Raw genomic sequence first — 21,707 nt, 5'->3', positions numbered from 1 at the left:
CATAGGGAAACCACAACAAAAACATAATTTTTTTTATTTTTCTTTAAAAATCACTAAAAAAAATTTCATAAAATAAGAGGAGTATTCATTGGCTCTTCGATTTGGAGCTCTGAAAGAGTTGTAAGATTCAAAATTTGGTGGAGATCTAGGGAGCGAGAACAACATAGTGAAAGTGTAGGTAGTTTCGACAGTGAAGGATAGCAAAACAAAAAAGGAAAGCCACAGATTGTGTACCTTGATCTAGCAATGGGAAAACCACTTAGATAGGAAAAAAATAAAAGTTAAAAGGAGAAAATAGGCTAAATTTTGATAAAAAAAGGTCACCCACGATGGCCAACACTGGTGGCTGGCTGGTTTTTAGATATTGACCAGCTGGAAAAATTGAGAGAAAAGGATAGTATTTTTTTTTTTAAGAAAAGATTAAAATGATTTGAAAAAAAAAAAGAGTTAGCTTTTATTTAAAAAAAAAAAACAACATTGTTTTGGGAAGGTACAATCCGTAAACCTAAACTGGTCACTAAGCTATTCTACTGAACCAATTTGAACTGGTATAAATCGTATTGGACCGTTCCAAAACCACATCGAACCAGATGGAACCCTTAATGAATCGGCCCGAACCATTCTATACCCTAAGTCACCTAAGTCAAGACGATTTTTGCATCGAGTCAATCTGTTTGAGCCGTTTTATCTTACAAGCAATGAAGCTGAGTTGTTAACCGAATCGAGTCATCATTGACTACATTAATCAAAGGTATATTAGGTATTTTTATCATAATTTTTTTTTTGCTCAATTTTTTGTATATTTCTATTATTAAATTTGTAATTGTTATGGTATTTTTATTTTATTTTTGTATAAACTTTTAACAGAAAAATAAAATAAATGATAGAAAATAGAAAATATTTTTAATTAAAATTAATTTAAAATAATTGCTAAAAAATAACCCTAGGAAAATTTGGAATTTTAATTTTCTCTTAAATAATTAAAAAAATAATAATAAAAATAAAAATTTTAGTGAACAAGAATAAAGAAAATATAAAAAAACCCAATAATTATAAATAATAAAATAACAATAAAGTCACAAGTGATGATTTTATTAAAAATATTCACACAAAAAAATTTTTTAAAATATTCTAAAAGTGTTAAAAATATTTTAAAAATTTTCAAGCATAAAAAAATAATATTAATAAATATAACATCATAAGTGGTGATTTTATTGAAAATATTCATACAAAGGAATTTTCTAAAATATTTTAAAAATACTGAGAATATTTTAGAATTTTTTAAACATAAAAATAAAAACAATAAGCAAGAATTAAATAAATACATTAAAAATAATAAAAATAATAATAAAATCACAAGTGGTCATTCATAAAAAGTATTTTTCAAAATTTTGCAAAAAGTGTTGATAAGATTCTTGAAAATCTTTTCAATAAAAATTAGTAAAATATAAAATGCTTAAATTGTCAAAGTAAATAAAATTTTACAAGAATAAAAGTCACAAGTGGTGATTTTATCAAAATTCATAAAGCAAGACAATTTTTCCTTAAAATAATCTGAAAGTGTTGAAAATATTTTGAAAATTTAACCAATAAAAATTTTTATCTTAATAATAAAATAAACAATAAATAAATATTATAAAATAAATTAAAATTTTTGTCAATGATAAAATTAAGAGGAAGTACAAGCGGTGACTTTCCTCTAATTTTATCATAAGTGTATGATCTACTTTGTTTTAAAAAAAATATTAAAGTAAATATGATAATAGACTCTTTTCAAGAAAATAAGTGATTTTTTTTTAATACTCTTGAGGTAAGAAAATTTTTTAAGTTATATCGAAAGTGTCAAAATAATTCAAAAAATTCTCAATATTCAAATAATAAAATTAAAAATTAAAAATGAGAAAGTAATCAATAAAAGACTATTCAAACGAGACCAATTTAGGATTATATAAGATTAATTGGTATTATTTTTGGATGGATGTTGTGGGAGTGCTATAATGTTTTTCACTCGTAATTGTACTCCCAAACCCAACCTCAAATTTATAGACCAAAAGATAGGATTGGTGGTCAATTACACCTTAACAAAAAAGATTAGTGACAACTCTTGATATTTAACGTCTAGCGATCGTTTTTCCAAATCGATACGTTATAACAATATTCAAAAATAAAAACTAAAATTCAACAATTTGGCTTAGATGGGTTCGGGCCCAATTGGTTTGGGCCTTATACTAAATATGGTATCTATAGCCAGCTCAATTGGTTCTTTTTTTTTTCTTTCCTTAGGTCGGCCACCACCTCGATCACAGCTAGCTTAGTAATGGCCAGCTTGGTATAAGTAATTTACTTTGTTGAGGATAGGTATGGCCTATTTTCTTTTCTTTTCTTTTTTTTTTTTTTTATGCTAAGGAACTAGCATCATTATCATGTTTTATGATGGTTTTCTAGGCTTATCAGAGTGTAAAAGGGAGGTTTTTCAATAATAGAAGTGGCGTTAAGCTGTTTTAGAGTAACTCATTTAGGTTTTAGAGCTTATGAGTTAAAGCATCGAACCTTTCCGTTGTTGGTGAAAGTTGTGATTAAGTTTCACTAGATTGGTTTGTGAGGTATTTGACCACGATGGTTGGATCTCCTTCATCCACAACTTTCTTTCTAAGCATCATTCTAGAATAGGTGATGACTTCTACTTGATTCACAAAATGTTTGTGTCAAATTTCGGAATAACTTAAATCCTTGAAAACAAAAACAACGATAATATGCAAAAGCTAAATGTGCTTTCGACTTTTGTACTTCGACACTTAAATCAAAGAGTAAATGTAGAAAAAAGGAAGGAAAGTATAGAAAATGGGAACAAATGAGGAGAATGAATGACCTAATGTTACTTGTGAGAGAAAAGGCATATTTATACTTAAGCTAACATAACAGGTGACATCTAATGTGGAATAGTTTTGGTTGATATGGTCGAAGGCGAATCAATTCCTAAATAACATGTCAACATAGTTAGATGAGGTGCTCATCCACATTAGCAATCATAAAAGGTGCTCATATAAGGTCGGTCAAACATTAAAAATATCAAATCTATAAAAAAAAATACCTTTAAATGTAAAAAAATATTACAAATTGGTAAAATAATGTTTTGCCCTAAAATTCATATCGTCCACATTAACTATGATGATGGAGTTGGTTTACGTGCAGCATGCATCTGGCATATGAGAAGCTCAACAGTCCACATCAGCCGCACGTGCGGAGAACATTTCAAGCACATGTGTCTTGCAGGGAAAGGCCTAGCCAACTTAGCTTGAGCGGTTGGTTGGAGCCTGAGGCTGAAAGGGAAAACAATTGAATTTCCCAAGTGCCATTAATTCACGGGACAGAGATTAACGGGGGTTTGATTTGGTTTCTATTTAGCTGCCGTCTGCAGAAGTGAATTTTAATATTGAAAACAATTCCTATCCAAAAATCCTTTGATTTCTGGTCTCCCGAGCCCTGCCTATGTCTCAAAATTCTTGCATTTTTGTAAAGCATGCAAACACACAAATACGATCATAATACAAAATTTTTAATGTATTAAAATTTTAAAATACAAATATAATTTTTATTTTAAATATTACATGTGATATAATATAATTAATATATTTAAATTTTATACAACATAGCACGGTTAAATATGATTAATACAAATTACATAAAAAAACACAATTATTAATTTATTTATGCTGAAAATTAATATTGATTAATCATAACTCCATTTGAGATAAAGCCTAAAACAAACTTAATAAAAATAATAATATCCATAATTTATAATATATTTAAAATTAAAATCTTCAAACATTATGAACAATTCAACATAACCGTAATAAAATCATCATAATAAATCCAAATCATCTTCCATCAAAGAATTGGATTATTGATAAATTTATATAAATAAAAAAATTAATTATTAATAAATTATTATAATAATATTTTATAAAAAGATGTAAGAATATTCCAATGACCACCTTAATCTTCAGCAAAACTTGCATGATTAGGTAGCCGCCCAAGCTTGAAAAGTGCCCATATATATTTTTTTCTCCAACTGAAATATCTTAAACGCACATTATTTTTGGGTTTTGAATATAAAATTTTCCCTTAATGCATACTCTGATTTAATATTTGTAGATATTGTACTAAGCTAGTAGTACAAATCTTTTTTATATGTGCTGCCAACAAAGAAAAGTGCAGTAAGTACCCCAGAAAAAAGAAAAAAAGGGAGTGATGTAAGAATATTAGCGAGAGACTGATATTTTTTTATTATTTTCTTTTTAATCTTTGCTTTGTCGCTTAATTATGCAACATGCCGAGTTGTTTAGCACCCAAAGACTCTTGTTAATATAATTATTAAGATTGAAAAGATGGTATTCGTTCCTACGTATACATATAGCAGATAATTAGCATTTAACAAGCATTTGGAAAGTACATTAGGTTTATATGAGAAGAGCAGCCCCATCCCCCAATTCCAAACAATCAATTATTATAATTAATTTAAGGGGAAAAAAAAAAAAGAGTGATTGAAGTTTTATTAATTTTTTTTTTTAAAGTAATTTCTGATATCTTGTCTCGTTTCCAGGTAGGCCCTATCCATAAATAATTCATGTATGAAAACAATTCACATAGTTAAATTTGCTTATTCGACGATCACACAATTGTTTGAAGTTCATAGGTTAAGTTAAACATTGTGAGCCGCTTATGAGTTATTGAAATCTCATTTAAGAATTTAAAATTTTATACTTAAATCATAAATTTCTAATTTATGGTTTCAATGGTGCAAATGAATAAAAAAAAATATTTTAATAAAGACTACTAGTATCATGATAATTATCAATATATATTATATTTTCCTATGGATATTAATCGTACGACGAATTTTAATTTTTAGATGGAAAACTATAAACAAATTCTATTATATAAAATTACTCTTTTTATTTCATTTTTTTAATTAAAAAGTTTTTTTGAATGTCTCAAAATTATGTCTTATTTTTTTAATATTTAAAATTTTTATCTTTTTATATTTTAAAATTATTTTTATGATTTTTTTTGCTTCTTAACATTAAAAATTATGAAACTTTAATTTTATAAAAAAATTTAAAATTTAATATTAAATATATTAAAATTAAAATTATTTTAAACTCTGTAAAAATCAATATATGATAAATATAATATTATTTAATTATAATTGATCATAATATGGAAAAAATTTGACAATCTCTCATTAATGAAATGCAATATAATTAAAATCATTAAAATTGTTTTAATATGATAGCCTAATGTCACGTGTAATATGATAAATAAAAGTAATAATTATATGGCAAGTTGATATGATTATTTGTGGTGGTAAGCAAGGTCGGTGATTTTAGTTGAACTAAACTATAGTTGGATCCATGATTACGCGTATTTGACAAAAGAAATTGCACTGGTCAGTTGTTTAAGAGAAGCAAATTCAAAATATGAGGTCAGTTTGGAGCATCGACAATGGTCAATATTGGATAATGGTGGGCGGACACCTTTTAAATTATTCAACAAAGTGGTTAAAGATAAACAACACTAATCCATGTCCAGTATTTAATCTCTTCAATCCTTCAGTAATTCTTTTCTTTTTTTTTTTTTTTTTTTTGCTTTTTGATATTCATGATGAATACGCATGCAGACTTGTAAATCGCTTTCTTAAGATGTGGTCGTCAACGTGATGACCAGTTCTTTTGAGGAGACTTTAATAACCTTTTTTTTGTTTCCCTTTTTTAGCTCAAATAAAATGTGGTCAAATTTCTCCCACCAAATAATTTGTCAAAGTGGGGTTTTGAAACTTTCAAAACCTTGTATATGTAATTATGAACCGTCCATTAAGCAACTTTTGTTGAGAGCAAAAGTAAATTGCAAACTACTGGAAGACATTACCTTCAGTTTTTTTTTTTTTTTTTTTTTTTGAAAAATATTTGATGATTATTGATGTTTATAAGTTAATTATATTTTTTATACTTGAATTTTAAAAAATATATAAATTAGTATTTAAAGAATTAAAATATATAATTTACATGATGAACTTTTGAATAATATATAATTTATAACATTAATTTTTCAATACGTATCATATTAACCTATACTCTAATCTCTCTAATCATATTAGTTTATATATGTAATTTTTGAAATTATTTGTTAACCACACATATTATCAATTTTTTTAATATAAATTAAAATTATATTTTTAATTTCTTTAAACCGTAAAAATATTTAGAATTGATTAATTATTTTTGTATAAGATGATATCCACATGAAAGTTTTTATAAAATATTTAAGATTTTTTTAATAAATAATATACATATAATAAAATTATACTTATTAAATATCATTTAAGTGAGTGAAATTAGTAATATTAGAATTCAGATTAAAATAATATGTTATTTAAAAATTAATGATATAAATTGTAGATTTTATTTTTTTTAATTACTAATTTATACATTTTTTTAAAAATTCAACTATAGAAAATATAATTAATATATTCACAAAATATATATATATCCTTGGAAGGACAGATTTCTTCAATTAATTAACACTTGCATGCGTCTAATTTTTGCTTAGTTGCTTGATGAGTTGTTGTTTTCAATTGGAGTTGTGGTGCATGACGCGCTGTTCACTCTTCATTAATAACACGTTGAATTCGTGTAAGCATTAAGCAGTCTTCATATTTCGGCCCCAAAGCTTATTAATGGTTATTAACTTGAATGCGGACTTCAAACTTGAAAACTGCGATGCCCACTTGCAAATTAATGAATGGCACACACATTCTACTCTATCGAGTTCATGCCAGCAAATCTCTCTCCTTTTTCTTGCTTTATTATTCTATAGTAATTTAACATATCCCCTACGGCCTATCACTAATTTTACTTGTTGCCAATTGCTTATTTTTCAAAGAAAATAATAAATAACTCGATTTTTTTAAAATAAAATTTTAATTTTAAATTTTATGAATGAATAAAATAAATTTAAAAAATTTAATTTTTTTTTAAATATGATTTTATTCAATTCTAAATTAATTAAAATTTAAAATACCTTTTGAATATCAAAAAATTTCAGAAAAAAAAAAAAAGGAATGTCAGGCGCTTCATTTTGTCACTAAAAAGTGAGGAAGCCGATAGGCAATTCGGCATGTTGGGGGTTCGGCAAGGATAAGGCGAGTAACAATCTCTTAAATATTCTACATACATAACACGTAGCGTCGGAGGAAACATAGAGCTTTGAATGCATTTCCCTCTTTAAGTCATGTCTATCTGTCTCTATTTTGTTTTTAATACACAGAGACAGACACAGCCAAATATTTGGTCATAATCACCAGCTTTAAATGTAATCCATTCATATTGTCAAACCAAAATGCCACTTAATAAATCTACTTTATAACTTTACTAGTGCTGCGCAGTATATCACATTTCGACTGTTGTTTCCATGTTAACATTACCATCCAAGTGAAAATCGAATTTGAAATTTGAATCTGGTCACAGTCACATCAATAACTAGTAGTAAGTTGTTTTACCCATATTATGTACCTCCACAACTCCACTTTGTTTTACTTGTTGTAACCGTTGCTAATAGATTTGGTCTTCAATTGCTTTCATTTAAAAAAAAATCACTGCATTTTAAGAACACAGTTAATTGATGTTTGATTTATTAATAACATATTTTATTTTTAATTTTAATGTCTGAAATTCAATCATTGATAGTTTTAAGTACTAATTTAAAAAAAAAAAACAATGAATTAATTATAATTTTTGTCATAAATAAAAAATTTAAGATGATATTTAAAGAAAAAAAAACAATGGCATCTTAAACTTGAGTTTGATAAAAGTAATGCATTAACTGCAAAAAAATTTTAAAATAATAATTAAATAATTTGTCTATAGGAAAAGACTCATAAATATCATCTTAACAAGTGTCACCCACTAGACACTGGTAACACTTTCTATAAATAAATAGGGAAATATTAGGACACTGTGGAAGTTAGAACACCTGCTCTGATTAGTGAATAAATTGTGTAAACGAATAGGTACATATCAAAATTTCAGTTAAAAGTTAGTATCCTATTCCTGGGAGAGAAACTACAGTGACGATTAACATGCAAGTAACTTGCACCTTGAATTCATTCGTGATGTAAAACAGCTTGGTTTGTTAGGATCGAGTGTTAGATAGCAACATCCAAACCACTAGGTCAAACATGGTAGATTTAATATTGTAGTACAAAGTGGATTAGTTTTGTTAGATTGCCATTTTACCAAATCTGATTTTTTGTCGGCAGCAGGGACTCCACTTATAATTTATCTCAAAAAACCAAATCTTGCTACATGATTCTTACTCTATGGTCGGTTTTGGCTGAAATGTAAATAAATTCAAAGATGAAAGTGATGGCGAACTCAGCTGCTTTGTTTACTATTCTCATTGAAAAACAGCTTGTATCTATTCTGGGAGGAAGATTCTTAAATATCCGAAAGCAAATTGCGAAATGATTAAGAATAGGTACAATATATGGGCATCATCCTGAGTTGTGGGATTTCTGATGGATAATTTTGAAAAAGCAATTGTCCTTCAAAGAAAAGAAAAATAAAACGAGAATATGTGGTAGTATTAGATGTGGCAAGCTGATATGGGGTATTGGACAATGAGTTTTGCCAGGGGAGGACAACATCTAAACCATGGACGTAGACTTGGATGAGCCTATTTTTAGGCCGAATAGGCGGTGAACAACGCACCCGTTTCATGCATCTGCGGCCCCCTTGGCTTAGCACTGAACTCCAACCTTCCTTCTGGTTTTTACCATGCGCCAAATAAAAAGCAATGTCCGATATCAATTTTTTCTTTGATATTCCTTGAACTTCGGCTGAGCCCAATAATTCTAGGATGTCATGGGTCCGCCAGGCTCATGTTGTCTACGTCAGACCGCTATTTGTCAGGGCATCAGGCGAAGTGATCTCTTGGACAGGTCGGGCTCCATATGGTTCAAAAGGTTTCAATGAATTGGGCCGGAACCTAAGGGCTATGGAATGGTCCAATATGTTTCTGTTGATTATATCTGGTTCTGTAAAGACCACTAACTCCCTTAGTGGTCCGTAGCCACAGTGTACCTGTGGCCTCTGCGGCAACGTCCTCCATTACCTAACTAGCGTGTACTTTAGATTTGAGACATTAGAGGGTAGTCCATAATCATTTGTAGATTTCTCTTGCTTTCTTGGTTTTTTTTTTTTTTTTTGTAAATTTGAGAAAGGAGATATTAACTTAATTAACTGAATAGAGAAATGCATATATTTATCATTAAATTAAATACTGATAAGTGCTCTAGATATGAATTTTTGTAAAATAAAGTCATCAAGTGATAAAAACAAAGGACACATATTAGCCTAATCCAGTTTGGAATGAGTTTTTGAGTGGACAAGAAATTAATGTTGAATAAGTTGCCATGAATGAATATTGGACTAATAGCTGTAGCATTCAGGGGATGCAAGGGAAAAAAAAGGCCAGCCCAAGCTTCAAGGCTTGCCAAAGGGATAATGAGAAACATTTTGCCCGCTAGGGAGAAAAACAATCCAAATGTGATTATACATACATTCACGTTAAAATAAGGCTATGAAACATTGATCATAGAAAAAGAAAAACAGAAATGAAAAGATATGATATTCTTAGGTTTCTTGAAAGATTGGAGAAGTCATCATGATACAAGGAAAAGAGAGACATTAGATAAATCAAAAAATAAAAGTGGTAGTTGAAGGAATTAGAATATTTGGGCGTTGGATTATTGGAGAATTGTTAGTGTAAGACATTAAAAGAAATTTGATATACAGTGACGCTTAAAAAAACGTCGGTAAAACGTTAAAATCTATCAGTATAGCATTATAAATTCTATATTGACAGTCAAAATATATTTTTTGATAAAGTTTTAACCATCAGTATATCTTTTATCGGTATAGACCTATATTGACAATTTTTAATGTGTCGAAATAGCTTATAGAGATATACCTATGATTTAAGACCGTTAGTAAATATATATATATCTATTAGTATAGCATCTATTGTGTGTTCCACTATTATACATTTTACTTATGGTTAACACCCATCAATTTAGACTTGTACGTTTTAATTTTTCTTGCCTATATCGATGATTAATGCTCGTCAATATAAACTCGAATGTTTTAAAGCATTGTTATAAATTTTAAGGCATCGGTAAAAAAAAAATTTTGGATTACATTTTTAATTATTAATATTAATTTATTTATAATCATAATATGATATGGTTTCAGATAATGTAAAAATACACAAAAAAGTAAAAATATTTAATAACATTTGAAATAAAAGAACAACCAAATTGTTTTATAATTTACAAATTTAAAATAAGTCCAGAACTAACATTATTGTACCAAATCCAAAAAAAAAAAAGAACATTAATATCTATGATTGAATGTCTACAAGCATAGTGTTCGAAGTTTGCATCAAAGAATCATCTTAGTGCTATTACTAATGGTTGAACCTCAAATCCTCTAAATATATTCTGATCAATATTTTGAAGATTGTTCACATCAAATGCATATTGATCTGCTGCAACTCTTATTCCAATGCTAGAGCCACACAATTCATTTCCTGATCAGCCAGATTGTTATTTATGAAATTCCTGTAAAAGTGAAGCAAGCATTAAAATTTCAGAAAGAATGATTTTTTTCTATGATATTTTTATTCGAAAAGCCTAAGGATAAGCTGCTTACTAAATTAAGAAGAGAAGCTCTTCCCTAACTACATGTTCCATAGTCACATTTATCAAGAGGCCACCAATCTATAGTAGAACAGATGAAGTTTTCATCTATTTTTCCTATTAAAGTTGTTCCATTAACAAAAACAGTGCTGCTAATAACATTTCTAGCCCTCCTCTACTTTTTAAGGTGACAAAGACTAACCTTAGATTCATCAAATACAGCAAAAAATACAAAAAAAAGGCATGCTCGATGACACAAAATTGAAATGCAAAAAATAAAAAATACTTTTGAGAAATGACAAGAGTTTTAATGCTTCAACTTTGATTCAGCTTTAAAACAAAATGGGTGCCGATAGGCTTAAGTTTATAGAGTCAATGAGAGGTGAAGAGAGTTAGTGGGAGGTGAAAATTAAGTATGTAGAGTCAATGAAAGGTGGAGGTAAAGAAAATTATTTAAATTCGTAAGCCTGTCATTTTTTTTATTATTTAAGGTATTTTTTTTGTCAAAAACGCCTTAAATAATGCCTTACAAAATATTTAATAGAGTTATTCAAGGCATTTCTGATCAAAAATATCTTGAATAATTCTTTTAATAAATTTTTATGAGGGATTATTGAAGGCATTTTTTGAAAAAAAAATCTTCAATAATCCCATCAACAAAATTTAAAAGGGATTATTGAATGTATTTTTCATCAAAACACCTTCAATAATCCCCTGAAAAAATTTGAAATGGATTATTAAAGGCATTTTGGTCAAAAACGCATTCAATAATCTCCTCAATAAATTTTTATGAGGGATTGTTAAAGGTATTTTTGGTCAAAAACGTCTTTAATAATCTTTTTTAAATTTTGTTAAAGAGATTATTGAAGGTATTTTTTGCCAAAAATGCTTTTAATAATCCCTTCAATAAATTTTTATAAGAGATTATTGAAAGTGTTTTCGACCAAAAATCTCTTCAATAATCCCTTCATCAAAATTTTTTGTTTAGATTATTAAAGACGTTTTTGACAAAAACACTTTCAATAATTTCCTACAAAATTTTTTGTATGAATTATTGAAGGCATTTTTTTGCCGAAAACGGCTTTAATAATCTTTTTTCAAAATTTTTTGAATGGATTATTGAAGGCATTTTTGACAAAAAATCGCCTTCAATAATCTCATTCAATTTTTTTTAAGCCAATAGTTTTTTTATTTTGAGTCTATACTGACAGTTATTATACTAATGGTTATGTTAATAACCGTCAGTATATAACATATTTATATTGACGGATAGTCATATACTATAAAAAAATTTATTTATACTAACGGTTAAATAAAATATTGGTATAAGTATTATATATTCTAACGGTATTTAAAAATCATAAGTAAAAGTCTCTTTTACTGACGGAATTTAACCATCAATAAATAATCCATACAAAAAATATTTTGTATGGATTATTGAAGGTATTTTTAACCGAAAACACCTTCAATAATCCATTTTCAAATTTTTTTGAACGGATTATTGAATAAGTTTTTGGTTAAAAACGCTTTCAATAATCTCATTCAATTTTTTGTAAGCCAATAGTTTTTTTGTTTTGTACCTATACTAACGGATACATTAACAATCGTCAATATATAACATATTTATATTAACAGATAGTCATACATCGTCAAAAAAAGTTTATTTATACTAACGTTTAAACAAATTGTTGGTCTAAATATAGTATATTCTAACGATATTAAAAATTCTTTAGTAAAAATCTCTTTTAGTGACAGAATTTGATCGTCAATATAATCAAATATCAGTATATGAAAAATATTTTGTAGTAAGATTTACACAAAAGACTGTTCTTTTAACGTCTTTATTTTGGTCAAAACATAAAAACCCACTACCAATACAATGAATTGCCAAATTTTAGTTCTGGTTATAAATAATCATTTTTTCGACTATTAAGAAATGGACAATTATACTTAATATCGTTTACCAACCTCCGATCAGTAAAGATGGCAGGCTTCAATAGTCAACACATGAAAGTTTAATTTCTTTTGTTTCATCAGATACGCAAGCTTTCACGCTATACTATGTTTTTACATTACATTTGATTATTTGATATGAAAACCCCAGCCTTCCATGTCTCTAAATTTAATCATTATAGCCTATCATATTGTTTGTTTAGTTTTTTTTTTTTTAACAAAATACAGTTTTTTAAAAAGTTAATGAATTTCTTCACTTTTGAAAATTAAGCCACACATAACTTCTATTCACAGACACACTCCACTAATATAGCAATATACATACTATCACATTACCTATCTTTTCGTTTCTTTAGGTCAAGTATTAATTGTTTTCTCATACTCCATATATGTCTATGAAGCTTGGTTTTTTGCTCAAGTCCTATGTTTTCAGTTGATTATTTCCAACTTCATAAACCTAATTAACGGACGAAGGATCAATTGAAAAAGTGAAAAAAGGAAGCAAGGAAATTGAGGGCTAAAGCCTAAATGACTAATTTTGGTGATAAGAAAAGACATTAATAAATTATTTATGTTCACATGCAAAAACAGATGGATTGTGTCCAATTAGTGTGTATATATATATATATATATATATATATATATATATATAATGAAAACTAGCACGTTAAGGGATTAATATAGAAAAGCCAAGCAAATCTTGTGGAACCAAGGATTTGTTGTTAAAACACATTGCACATGCAGTCATTTTTCAAAAGCAAGGGATATTTTTTTTATAATATTTGGATCGTATTTCAAAACGCGTACGTTCACACATATTAGGACATAGCCATGCTGAATCTGTTATTGCTCGGACTTTTTTTTTTCTTTCATAAACGTTATATGAAATTAAGCAGCTTTTCTCTAATCATGATGTAGGCTTTAACCAAATTATATAGAAAGACTTGTTTTTGGCAATCATGCTTACATTTTTAGAATTTCAGTTCAATTAAAGCTTTCTAGGATATTTTTTACAACTATATCATACTTATCATGCATTTTATTGTTAAAGAAAAAGAAAAAAAATTTTAAATGAAGTAAGAAGAAGACACATTGCAAGATAATGAAATTGTCTCTAATCTTTGTTATAACATATAAATTTGTAAACTTATCACTAGATATTGACTTAAGAGTCATCACCAATTTTTTTTTTAAGTGCGATTGGCCACACTCTCATCATGTCCATTTAAAAGATTATACCAATTTGATTTTATATTATCCAAACCTTAAAAATCCTATCAAGTAATTAATTATTGAAAATTATTTTTAAATTATTCCAATATGTTGGCAATAATTTAAGAACATTTATCACCTCAGAAGTATTCAAAGAGATTATTTATTATGTTTTGAAAAGATTCTATTGTCGGATTCATTTGATTTTCTAAAAACTTTTACTTAGCTTCGAATGGGATTTAAAACCTTAATATCAAAAATTTTTATCTAAATTCTCCACTTTAAAAAAGATTTCTCACATAGAAATTTATCTAAAAATTACTATTTGCAGCACTTTTAGTAATTCCATCATTAGAGATTCAAAATAAAAAAAAAAATTCATTTTTCAAAAATATCTTTCAATATGTTAGATAATATTTTTTGTCAAAAATCATCCTCTAATATTTTAGTAAGATTTTACGAAACCTATTTCTTTCCTTTATTTCTTTTTTAAAACTTAATTTTTATTAAAAATCATAAGATTATATGTTTGGTAAAATCTTATTTTTCTAAAAATAAAATCATAAGCCCTTCAATATGTTAGTAAGGTTTTTTTGAAAACTATATATATTTCGTTTTTCTTGAAATTTAATTTTTGTTAAAAATCTATAAGATTTATCACTATGTTGGTAAAATTTTATTTTGAAAAATAAGTTTACAAGCCCTCTAACATGTTAGTAAGATTTATTTTATTTTATTAAACAATTTATTTTTTTTAAAATGAACCTTTAAATATGTTAATAATCTTTATTCAAAATTTCATTTTTTAAAAACTTGATCCATTTAATATGTTGGTAAGATTCTTTTTCATTTGCAAATTTATTTTTATTTTTAAAAAGTTTACAAATAAATGAATAAACCAAATAAACAAATAAATACAAACAAATAAACACATAAAAAAACATATAAATAAATGAAGAAATAATCAAACAAAATAAATAAATAAAAAATAACCTAAATGTAGCTTGTTTTAGTGGTTTGAAAATGGCTCAACTGCAGGCACAAAAGCAGCTCAGGAGAGTGCGACTCAAGGCTTGACTTAATAGCTTACCCGACTCAATAGAAAACTAACTTTAAAAAGCCTAGGTTGAGTGTGCTACGACTTGGATCAATGCGTTGATCGTAGATCCTTCTTGGATCAACGCACAAATCTTGAATTTTCTTTGCCCAAAATGACACTGTTTTAAAAAACTATAAAAACCTTTAATTTTTGTTTTTTCCTCAAAAGTTGCTTCAACTCTCTCTTTTCCCTTTTTTTTCTCTATTTTCTTTCTCTGAAAGGATGAAATTGGTGGCTGAAAACTAGGTTTTCTCATCGGATTTTTGATTTTTTGTCGGAACCTTATCAAAAAATTAAATGATTTTCTAGATTTTTCAAAAAAAATTTCACAAAATTCACAAAAAATACCAAATTAATGTTCTAGACCCCTGGAATCTTCCAAAAACACTAATCAAACCAAATCAAATTCTCACCACTCCCAAATTTTCAAAAAAACCCGTTTCTGTCAGAAACTCCCCATTGTTTTTTTTCCTTAAAAACATTTTTTTATTGCTCTATATGCGATATTTCTGCATTTGTTCATGTTGCTCTTCTTGCATGTGAATTAGAGGTCAATTTATAAGGAAAAATCAACAGAGTTTCATATGAAATATGATTCCACTTTAAAAGATCTTTCATATTATGATAAAAAAAATTAATATTTATCTTCAACAATTTAAATCCAAATCAATTTATGATAAACCAACCTTATCACCAAGCTTCATCGCATACCCTTCTTCCCAGATGAATTCGGTCATTTAAATTTTTTCCTTTTTTAAAAAAATTGATCAAGTAAAATAAAATAGAATAATATTTAAATTAAAGATAAACCAACAATAAAAAGAACAATAAATAAATAAAAAAAATAATTATGTACATAGAAAATACAATAGAAGTAAAAATATAAATAAATAAAAATAAAAATAAAATAAAATTTAAACCCTAACGAAATAAGATGTCTACACTCATTTAATAATTTTTAAAAATGATATATGTATTTTTACAATGACATTCAAAATACAAATGATCTGTATGATGAAGTTATCAAGATTTGAGAATTGAAGAAAAAGCTTGAATTTTTCCATCCAAAAAAATGTATCATAACTAAAACTTACGGAAACGAAGAAAGAAAAGCACCATGACGGAGAGTAATTCAGACTCTTTTTGACTAGTGTTTGATTGGGATCTTCAATTTACTAAGCTTTCAGATTTATACTTTTAATGTTGGTTTACATGTTTTTGTGAGCATTGGGACTGTGATTATGGATTTCTCACGTCATATTGATATATCGACATTTAAGCTTCTGTACTTTCTGTGCTCTATTATATTCTTATTTTGGGTTGAATATTTGTAATTATTTCGATACTTTTAATAAAATCTTACTTTGCCTTAGTAAAAAAAAAAAAAAATGGTATAAGATTTTGCTTTGGATCTCATTTAAATTATGCACTTCTCTGGCGTTTATTAGATTAAAGTTCTAAGACAACAAACTAAACATATTATTTTTTGTCTAAACAATTGATCACACGTCGTAATGACGTTATTCTAATAGCACAAGTAGTATTTTTCATGGTTTTGTCCAACTATTAACATAACCAATAGAAAATATAGTATTATACTCCTACCTTATATATTAGATCCTTACTAAAATGATTTATAAAAGAAAACAAATATGCTTGAAATGAGGAAATGCGCAGTTTTGTGTCCAACAATTTGAGGCAAATACTGGCATTTTCTTCTAATTACAAGCACAATACGCTGAGCTTTAAATAATTGTAGAAACATTTAGGAAGCACGACAAATAGAAGTACTCAAAAATTACGGGATTTGCCAAAGAACTAAGCATCATTATATGCTCAGCAATCAGCACAGAGAGTCTAATTTTGTCGTTTAAAGTAGTTGGCTTGACAAAGGAGATAATCAAATAAAGTAAGTTGTGGTATGTTAAACTAATTTAGCATTGACTTTCTAATACGAGAGAAGTGGCTAACAGAGAAATGAGAAGAGCAAATCAGGACAACTGCTAATGCTGGTGGTGGAGTGGGTGCCCTATTCAGCAGCTATGGTCAAGGCGGCTGGAAGACAAATGAAATGGCGTATGGTTCCACGAGGCCGCTAACTGGTGAGGATTGGTTGGAGTCGTTTGACCTGTGAAAAGCATCTCTCCAACCTTATACCTAACCCCAACAAATCCTCTATTTTTGGGGGGATGGTCAGGTCTTTGAACCGCGCGTTTTCTAGGGTCACCATTTGATTCGTTTCGGATGGTGTCCCACAATGCATCAAAAGACCTGGCCTTAAACCATTAATTAAGCTCTCATGCAGCTAGTTTGACAATTGGGTTTTACTTTGAACTATAAATTATAAAATTTTCAAGCATTCAAAACTTGAGAATGAAATATATTAGTACTTCATGTAGGAGGAAATGTCTCAGGCTAATACTATGGTTTTAATACATTCAGATATACCTTGAATATGCAAACTTAACTACATTTTTAAATATTACTTAAGTAGATCGAATAGTTGACTATTTGTTCCAATCTATAAATTGTTGACCTTTTTTTTCCTGTGCAATTTGTAGTCTTTACCCAGATCACGCCATATATATGTACATCCATTACTATTCCCCGACTTCCTTGCGAGTTGGAAGCTATTGAAAGACACATTGAAATCTATATTTTTTCTACGTTTAGTCATTTGTTGTTGAAGTTGTGTAAGAGATGTGTGAAAGAGTCATTTCGAGGAAATAAGAAGAATACATGTGTTACCAGTAGTAAATTATTAGTAGTAAATCTAGTTCTCTATTTTTTAAATATATATATATATATATATATATATATATAGACTACCATATGAACTTGATTTCTCAAACTTGTGGTTGTCCAAACCCAACGTATGATAAAAATTTCTCGTTCATATTCATCAACCGACCGACCAACCACCTAATGTCATTTCCCTCTTATATTAACCCTTTCTCTTCTTCCCCAGGAAGTATCTTCTTATCATTTCCATCTTTATATGCCGTTGTCCTTCAGATACCCTTAAAGAAACGTTTTCCATCATCTGTCAGGGAAACATTTGAAGTCCCTTGCAGTTTAAGGGAACTGGTCTCACCACGGCAAGAATGTTAAAACTTGCTTTATATCTCTCTCTTTTTATGTGTTTGATTTTATCATCCTATGCACAAACTTGTGCCAAGTTTGCCTTCTCTAGCAACCGCGTCTTTAAGTCATGCTCTGATCTTCCTGTCTTGAACTCCTTTCTTCATTATAACCATGACTCGTCAGGGAAGCTCGAGATTGCCTATAGGCACACTGGGATAACTTCCTCCAGATGGGTTGCATGGGCCATAAATCCAACCTCAACAGGCATGGTTGGATCACAGGCACTTGTTGCCTACCAACAGACTGATGGAAGCATGAAAGTCTACACATCACCCATCACTCAATACCAAACCCAGCTGAGAGAGGGTAGCCTTAGTTTTGATGTCTCGGACTTATCTGCAACGTATGCAAACAATGAGATTATCATATTTGCTACCTTGGGACTCTCCAATAATGGCACTACTCTAAACCAAGTTTGGCAAGAAGGTGCCCTCTCTGGGAACAACCCACAGATGCATCCAACTTCTGGTGCTAACATTCAGTCCGTGGGGACCTTGAATCTGCTTTCTGGTGAGGCTGGAACAACTGGAGGAGGAAGCTCAAGACTTAGAAAGCGAAACGTAAGTGAATGGCATCTATCTCTTACTTGAATTATGATTCAATTTGGATTGGTTTTGCTAAGTTATCACGAGATTATCTCTTTTATAATGGATCTCTTCTGTTTCTAGGCTGCTTTGTTAATCAATTTCATTGAATTCCTTAAGCGTATAGCATTATTTGTTGTTGACAAGAAAGTTTGATGCAGGGGAGAAGGAAGTTTCTAGTGCTAGACTTCTGGATTTGATTTAGAAATGAATAGATTACAGTCCAAGGAATATTTGCTTTAAGTTTTCTTTTCTTATAACATATAAGAAAATTACCCCCCCCCCCCCTCGTTCTTGCTTTTATATTTTGAGATAAAAGTTTCATTTCTTTTCTGTTTTATTTGTCTAAAGCTTTATCCTGTTCAGATGTAAAATTAATTGTTAAACAAAGCAAAATTATAAATTGTTATTTTTAGCAATCAAGTTTAACCAACCTGAATACTTTCATATTCCCTCCAATAAAAATTTCAGATTCATGGGGTGCTAAACACAGTCAGTTGGGGGGTCTTGATGCCTATTGGTGTTATAATAGCGAGGTACTTGAAGGTATTAAAATCTGCTGATCCTGCATGGTTTTATCTGCATGCTTCTTGTCAATTCTCAGCCTACGTTGTTGGCGTTGCCGGATGGGGTACGGGTCTCAAACTCGGCAGCGAATCTCCTGGTGTTCAATATGATGCTCACAGAACCATTGGGATCATCCTTTTCTGTCTTGCAACACTTCAGGTAGTCAAAACACGCACAAAAGAAATACCAGATATATAATCTATTCTCATATAAATCTTGCTAGATGATTAATTTACAATATTTTTCGATTTTGGTAAATGTAGTGTACTGACAGTTTTGATTTGGATGTAGGTATTTGCTTTGCTGCTAAGGCCAAAACCAGATCATAAATACAGATTCTACTGGAATATCTATCATCATTTGGTGGGATACACTGTCATAATCCTTGGTGTCATCAACATATTCAAAGGATTCGACATCCTGAAACCCGAAAAGAAGTGGAAGAATGCTTACATTGGTGTCATTGTTGCTTTGGCCGTCAATGCTGTCATGTTGGAAGCCTACACATGGTTTGTTGTAATAAGGAGGAAAAGGTCAGAAAATGCAGGAAAGATACCGTATGGCGTCAATGGTGCAAATGGAAGTGGGTTTAACGGCCATGGTGCTAGGCCACAGCAAGCTTAGAAACTTTGCTCCATGTATCCTCTGGCCTTTTTGGGTTTACTCTTTTACTTTTCTTTTTTTTTTTTAGTTTATTTCTTACTCAGACAGGCATACGTTGGACCCTCGGTTATATTTATGTATGCCATTTTCTGAGGGAATTCAGGATTAGAAGTTATTCTTTCATACTTCATAGTCCCTACATGCTACTGGGGGGATGCATATATCTGTTTCTTTTATACATTTTTGTATACACTTTTTTCTTCCATACTTATTAGTTTTTCCTACAAGTGAATTATCTATAATATGTGATTGATGTCAATAATTACAATGATAAAATAAAGTTTGTGAAGCATAATTTGATTAATCTTCAATTAATTAACATTTAAATTACAAAGACATTGTACATATGTAAATAAAAAATGGATCCATTCCGTAGATTAAAATTCACTGATATACGGATGAATAGTATTGTCTATGGGTGAGCCACGTGGCATGTTGGCTTTTCTTTTCTTTTTTCTTTTTTCTTTTTTTGTTTTTGCTTTTTAGCTTTTTAGCTTTATTTTTTTCCTTTATTTTTTTTGCTATTTTTTGTATTAAATAAATATTAAAAATTTTAATTTTTTTAAAGATGGGGGAGTAACTTTTTAACAAAATTTTTTTCTTCTTTCCTTTTTTAAGATTTTATATTTTTTTATGACTCACTTGGTACTAAGAGTTTGTCACACATTTGTTTTTTCTATTATCTTTTATTTTTATATATTTGATTTTTTAAAAACTTAAATTTCTTGTGTCTCGCCGACTTGATATTAAAGATATATCACATGTCAAATTATTTTTTATTATTTTTTTAAATCCTTATAAATATTTAAAATATTTAAACTTTTTTAATGTTATACTTATTTAATATTATTGATTAAAAAATTATTGTTTTATTTTTTTAATTTGATAAATTTTAAGAAATGATATTGGGGAAAGCTCGCATTTCTTATGTCACATGGCAACTCGATTTTCTTCCACCTTTTTTTTTTTTTGCTTTTTTTCTTTTCTTTTTAATTTTTGTTATTTCTTCTTTTTTTTTAATTAGTTGATTTTATTGAGAAAAAAAGACCATCGGGTGTGTATACGTGACACTCTAATTTGTTTTTTTGCCTTTTTTTATGTCAATGGAAGTATGGATAATAAAATAACCTATATCTAATAAGTTTTGACTTATTTAGATTTGATAGGTGCATTTTTCATTTAAGATCAAGACAAATTTTTTTTTCAAAAATTAAGGTCAAGCAAATATGGGTTTATGATGTTTTGTTTTATCTTGACTATATATATTAAATTATATTTTTAATTATTTATTTTAATTTTAGATTTATATATATTATTTAATAAAAATATTATTTAATGTTTTAATTTAATATAAATATTATATTTATCTATAATTAAAATATAATCCATCCATCTATTATATAAATTTGACTTATTTTGATATTTGTTTGACCTTTGTTAAAGACCTTAACATGTTACCTTCTTTTTTTTATTGTAATTTAAATAAATTTTGTAAAAGAAAGAAAACCTATGTAGGTGTCTACATGGCATCTCAATTTACTTTTTATCATTTCATTTTTTAATTAAATAAATTTTGTAATGAAGAGCCGATGAATAAAATGACAAAATAATTCTTATCTCATAAATTCCACTTAATTGAGATATATTCACGTAGTAGCCCAATGAATTTTTTTTCTTATTTTTTTATTTTTTTCATTTTCATTTTTTTTAATTTTTTATTAAAGTAATT

At 28.3% G+C, this 21,707-nt stretch overlaps 1 protein-coding gene across 1 annotated transcript; it reads left to right on the top strand.

Moving 5' to 3' along the window:
* The first annotated feature begins 18,019 nt into the window (after positions 1-18,019).
* Positions 18,020-20,244, top strand: LOC111274055 (cytochrome b561 and DOMON domain-containing protein At5g47530-like). Its single transcript, XM_022858711.2, has 3 exons — positions 18,020-18,724; positions 19,220-19,474; positions 19,607-20,244. The coding sequence occupies exons 1-3, from the start codon at positions 18,125-18,127 to the stop codon at positions 19,937-19,939; spliced, it is 1,188 nt and encodes a 395-aa protein (XP_022714446.2). The 5' UTR covers positions 18,020-18,124; the 3' UTR covers positions 19,940-20,244.
* The last annotated feature ends 1,463 nt before the right edge of the window (positions 20,245-21,707 follow it).

The sequence above is a fragment of the Durio zibethinus genome, chromosome 26 (genome assembly GCF_047325235.1).
Source record: "Durio zibethinus cultivar Kanyao isolate XHJ-2024 chromosome 26, ASM4732523v1, whole genome shotgun sequence".
Classification (NCBI taxonomy): domain Eukaryota; kingdom Viridiplantae; phylum Streptophyta; class Magnoliopsida; order Malvales; family Malvaceae; genus Durio; species Durio zibethinus.
This window is presented reverse-complemented; position numbering and strand designations above follow the sequence as displayed.

What these genes read in the sequence shown, in the direction of transcription:
- LOC111274055 (XM_022858711.2), top strand. Translation starts at nt 18,125, where the DNA reads ATGTTAAAACTTGCTTTATATCTCTCTCTTTTTATGTGTTTGATTTTA. An exon ending in CAAGACTTAGAAAGCGAAAC is followed by an intron (nt 18,725 to 19,219) that starts GTAAGTGAATGG and finishes TAAAAATTTCAG; the next exon opens with ATTCATGGGGTGCTAAACAC. An exon ending in TCTGTCTTGCAACACTTCAG is followed by an intron (nt 19,475 to 19,606) that starts GTAGTCAAAACA and finishes ATTTGGATGTAG; the next exon opens with GTATTTGCTTTGCTGCTAAG.